Below are 5,805 nucleotides of genomic sequence, written 5' to 3'. Positions count from 1 at the left end.
GATGATGTTTTTGTACAGGGAGGCTGTTGGCGTCTGTCACTGTGTACGTTTGGCACAATAATACACAGCTGTGTCTTCAGCTTGCATATTGTTTCCTTGCAGTGTTATTGTGTTACTGGAAGTGTCTCTGGTGATACTGAACTTGCTTTTCAGGGAATCCTTGTAGTATAAGCTTCCATCACTCCAGATTATTGCTCTCATTAGAGACTTTATGACATGTTTTAGATTTTTTTTCTCTCATGGACATCAATTGATTTTACAGTTCTTCTCCATCTTTTCTAATTCATTTTGAGTCCTTTGAGAACTTGTGCACTGACAAATGCTTAAAAAAATCTCTTGAAATATGGTAAGATTCATATGCACTTTTATATTCATATGTATGAGGATTTTTTAATTTTTTTTACTTTTTATTCAAGATGTTTTAGAGAAGAACTGCTTGTGGTTATCACTGTGTTCACTCTTGTGCATCATAAGACACGGTTGTGTCCTTCATCATCACATTCTGTCCTTATAGAGTTGTTTTGCTCTTGTAAGAGTCTCTAGTAACTTAAAAATCTGATTTTTAGTTTGTCACTGTAATGTGTGTAACCACTACCAAACATCTACACATGAAAAGACACACATTGTGTTAAAGGAATCAGATATGCCTTTGTGCTGTTTAATGTTTGAGCTTTTATAGTGAACTTCACTGCATACTGTACCATCTCCAGCGATTGTATATAATTTCATTAGTTTGCATTTTATAGATTGTTTTTTATTCTCTGCTGCCACCTGTTGACTTCCAGTAACAAGAGATAAAACAGTCAGTGTGGTTTTTGTTCAGCCGTGCAAGACCTTTGTGTCACTGTGCTTGCTTTGCACAGTAATACACGGCTGAGTCTAATTATTAAATTACAATAAACCATTACCAGTGTGAGTGATGAAAACATTTATTAATTATATTCTGAATATGTATCTTTTCGTTTACTGTTATATGCCTAATACAGAATTCTCTGTAAATGGGACATAAATCTTCTATCTATCTATCTATCTATCTATCTATCTATCTATCTATCTATCTATCTATCTATCTATCTATCTATCTATCTATCTATCTTTTATTTAGATTGTTGATTAAATATTACTATAATTATATTATATACTCTTATATATACTCTTATTTGTATTATGATGGTGTTTTTGTACAGGGAGGCTGTTGGCGTCTGTCACTGTGTTTATCTGGCACAATAATACACAGCTGTGTCTTCAGCTTGCATATTCTTTCCTTGCAGTGTTATTGTGTTACTGGAAGTGTCTCTGGTGATACTGAACTTGTTTCTCAGGGAATCCTTGTAGGCTAAGTTTCCAGCAGAGCCGATTAATCCAATTACACTCCAGAGCTTTTCCTGCAGGCTGACAAATCCAGGCTGTAGCATAGCTTGTAACTGAACAGGAGACTTTACAGTTGATAGTGAGAGTGGCATCAGGACGGACAGTCAGAGACTCAGGCTGAGTGAGTTCATTTGAATAAATACCTGTTGGAAACAAATAAGAGAAATACAAAAGCGCATTCCGATCAGTGATTATTAACAATGCAAGAAAATTGTATTCTAAAACTTGATGTTCCAAAAAATATCTTACAGTTTACCCTTGCCAGAAGCAAGACTAAAACTGCAGAGAGCATGGTGTAGTTTTCAGGACAGATTGCAGGAGCAGTTCGACCCTCCCTCTAGTGAACAGATAAAATGTTGTATGCCCACTGGTTAAATAAGAAACCAAAAATTTACATAATCATATGCATTAGCTGTTGTTTTTTCCTTTAGTTTAATGATGCCAACCCCATAATTAATGAACAAAATTCAGTAGGCTGGCAACATTTTAAAGGTTCTCTTAAAAATATTTTTTTTCACTATAAAGAGCCTTTTGTGGAATGGAAAGGTCCCGTATGTTAAATGTTCTTAATGGAACCACTGATGCCAATAAATAACTTTTATTTTTAATAGTGTTGTGACCCTGAATCATAGTGATTGTTTTTTCTTTTGAGAAAATAGCCTTTAAAAATGTAAAACTATTATTATTAATAGGTTAAGTAAAAAAAATGTAGTGGTAGTACAGAGGAAGAGCTGATTAGTTCGCACACACTCCATGCTCCACACTACATTAAAGCACATCAAAATGACATTTATTGCATGAAATTCATTGTAAATACAACATCATTAAACATAAACAACAAAACTGATTTTTATATACTTATAATCATGTTTCTACACATGGTCCACTGCAACTTAATTAGATTAACAACACATTTGATGGAATACATCCCATATGTCATGACTTATGATTAGCCTACTGATGGCAGTTGTTACTGAATGGATTTTTTTGCAATGATTTCTATTAGAAATTAGGGAATCGTTGTGGGGCCCCCAATAGCTCTGGGCTCTGTATTCTGTCCCTCTTTTCCCCAATAACGATGCCTGTGTATGGAAAGACTCAGAGTTTCTCCAGGCTTTACCTCTGCTACAGAAGAAATGGACTCCAAATTCTGACCTTTCACTCCTATTGAAAAATAAAATAGAAATAAGATCATAACATCAGGTAGAGTGAATATTTACTGTTACAGCTTGAGATAGTGTAAGGTTTCACATTATGACACACACTTGCATAGGCCAGTAAAAACAGAAGGTAAAGCAGGTTGTTGGGCATCTTTGATTCAGTGAAGTGAACTCATATGAGATCCAGTGGAGAAGGACTGATCACATATATGTACGTCAAATGAAGGGTGGTGACGTCATACAGATTCAAGACAAAAAGGATGTTTCAAAATATTCAAACAGGCTAAGTTGTTAAATTATATCAATACTGGGAGTATGTACAGTTAAAATCAAGATGTCTGTTGGAGTACATTTCTAAAATTCCATTTACATACTAAATATACATTTATGAATAATAGCAACATGATTTTACATGGTATAATTTTATGTAGCTGTTTAAAATGATATAATTTTGCCCACTCCATAAGAGGATGACACTTATTTAAAGAGCATCATTTGACCATCATTCAAAAGTGACAAAAGCAGGTTGTTGGACATCTTTGATTCAGTGAAGTGAACTCATATGAGATCCAGTGGAGAAGGACTGATCACATATATGTACGTCAAATGAAGGGTGGTGACGTCAAACAGATTTAAGACCAAAAGGATGTTTCAAAATATTCAAACAGGCTAATTTGTTCAATTATATCAATACTGGGAGTATGTACAGTTAAAATCAAGACGTCTGTTGGAGTTGCTATTGACCTACATTTCTAAAATAACATTTACATACTAAATATACATTTATGAATAATAGCAACATGATTTTACATGGTATAATTTTATGTAGCTGTTTAAAATGATATAATTTTGCCCACTCCATAAGAGGATGACACTTATTTAAAGTTGACCATTTGACCATCATTCAAAAGTGACAAAGGAGTTTTCATTATAACACAATAAATGACTATGTATTCAATTATTTGTTTGTTTGTTTGTTTGTTTATTTATTTAAGCTTAATAACGTAGACTTATCATTATATTAGTAGACTAGTAGACTTACTTAGTTTATCATTTTAAAAGACTACATCTATCTGTCTTTAAATGTAATGCAGTAGATGTTGTTTTATACAAACTTAAACTTTAATCAGATTTGATTTAAATGATTTACTCATTCATCAAATTAACTTATAACATTATAACTATTAAACTACGAAACTACTATTAACTATGAAAATGCAAACATTTATAACTACTTGGTAGGCAGTAAATGTTTTCTTAAGAGATGTTGTGTTCAGTGAGTAGAACAGCTGCTCCTCAGCAGGCACTGAAGTAACAGACACTAGCAAGTACAGACTACTAGCATTATTGTTGTAAAAGAGATTAATTGGATTTTTTTTTCATAGTCATGAGCTTCATAAGAATAAATCAGTAAATAAACAATATAATGATGACAGTATCAGTAATAATATCTAGACTGTCTGAAAGATTCTAAAACCATAAAAATAGACTTCACTATCATGAAATAATGAAAAATAATTATAATTTATAACTGGAAAGCAATATGGTACGTTTTTAATAAAGAATGTACACTAATGTTTGAGTCATTTTTATGAATATTTAATGAATATTTATGAGTATTTAATCTGCATCTGAAACTGAATCAGTAATTAGAAGTAGCTTAGTGATGATTCTTAGCATAAAGCTGTGTAATTGTGTGCTGAGTGCTAGTGTGGTTTTTGAACAAGGCGGCAACTGCTCTGTGTCACTGTGGCTCTCTCTCTGGCGCAGTAATGCACAGCTGTGTCCTCAGTCACTGAATATCCAGAGATTTTACAGGACAGAGTCAAAACCTGACCAGGACTTAAGACCATAGAATCAGTCTGTGTCAGTTCAACACAATGGACACCTGAGGGGGAAAATATAGCCAGACATGTTATAGGACAACATTATATATGTATAACCATGAGTGTTTTTAATATGAAGTATCTCTAAAGAAGCTATATAAAGACTTACGAGAAGCAGCTGCCAGCAGCAGCAACAACCAGAGAGATGAAGAGATCATGGTTTGAGACGAGTGAGAACAAGCTGCTTCTTTCCATCCTAATACTCAAATAAAGAGGAGGAGGGACAATATTTGCATACAATACTGCATATGCAACCCAGTAAATGAGTATCTACATGTCTTTTTTTTTTTTACATTTCTTTCAGAAGACAGCATTGACAGAGATGGATCTGTGACTAAACATATTTAATTCAACTTGATATTTGTTTTTTTCTTATATATTCACTTAAGGTCATTCATGGCATATGTATCAGCAATCATGGCATTTAAATAGCTTATATTCTAGGTAAATATAGGTAAATATGGGCCAGTATATCATCCATTAGGATAAGATGTCTTGCATCCATTAAGATAAGATGGTCTGTTTCTTTGGCTCAGAGTTGTACTGTGCTGCAGCGCCATCTATTGTTGTTGTTGTTGTTGTTGTTTTAATCTCATTTTCCTCCCTGGCATGTTTTTGTACAGTTCAGTGCTTTTTCTGCATCATCGTGTATTTCTTGCACAGTAATATAGAGCTGTATCTTCTGTTGTCAGACCAGAGAGTTTCAGATACACCATGCTGTTTGAATTATCTCTAGTGATCTACGAAGTTATGGAACCATTTGCATATTCAGCAGATCTACTGCCTGAAGGAAACATCAGTTTCTTAGTTCAAACACACCTTTGTAAAAAACTTAGGATGTCCTGGAGCGTTGTAGTTCACATCTTCTCAAAACCTAACAGAACCACCGACTCTGGGCGGGTCCCTGGTGTGAGGCCTTTAAGGTCTCTGAAGATTCCTGCCTCTCAAGATGGCTTGTCCAATGGGAAGGGCGGACGTTCCAAGCGGGAGGTGGCAATTGCTGGAGGGTTTTACGACCCTTTGTGTGAGGGCATGGTAATTTGCAAATGGAACTTGAATCGAAATTACTAAAGATTCTCAGGACACTAATATATTGCCTATGTACCAACATACAATATACACGCTCGTTTAGATCATCAGAAGGCGAATCCATAGATACTAAACATGGTAGTATTACATATAGGTAAGATGACAGGAATGAGTGGTTCCATCATAAACCTGCATAAAAATCTCAAAGACAACATACACAGTGACCTGAAGGATATGTGTGTTCATTCAAAGAAAGGTTTTCCTATGGATTAATTAGAGAAAGGTCCATTTCTACTGTGCATTGTGTCTCTTCCTACAAACCCGATTCCAAAAAAGTTGGGACACTCTACAAATTGTGA

The 5,805-nt window shown here is 34.5% G+C and overlaps 1 gene segment (V, D, J or C); it reads right to left on the bottom strand.

The window, feature by feature from the left end:
* The window catches only part of LOC107577036 (Ig heavy chain V region 914-like), a 9,060-nt gene extending 4,478 nt beyond the window's left edge, over positions 1-4,582 (bottom strand). Inside the window, 1 exon segment of the V gene segment in view lies at positions 4,527-4,582. Coding sequence covers positions 4,527-4,575 — 49 coding nt within the window.
* Positions 4,583-5,805: the final 1,223 nt, after the last annotated feature.

Source organism: Sinocyclocheilus grahami, unplaced genomic scaffold, assembly GCF_001515645.1.
Source record: "Sinocyclocheilus grahami isolate Dianchi unplaced genomic scaffold, SAMN03320097.WGS_v1.1 scaffold4934.1, whole genome shotgun sequence".
In the NCBI taxonomy this organism is placed as follows: Eukaryota; Metazoa; Chordata; class Actinopteri; order Cypriniformes; family Cyprinidae; genus Sinocyclocheilus; species Sinocyclocheilus grahami.
The sequence above is the reverse complement of the archived record's forward strand: the minus strand, read 5'-3'. Positions and strand labels throughout refer to the sequence as shown.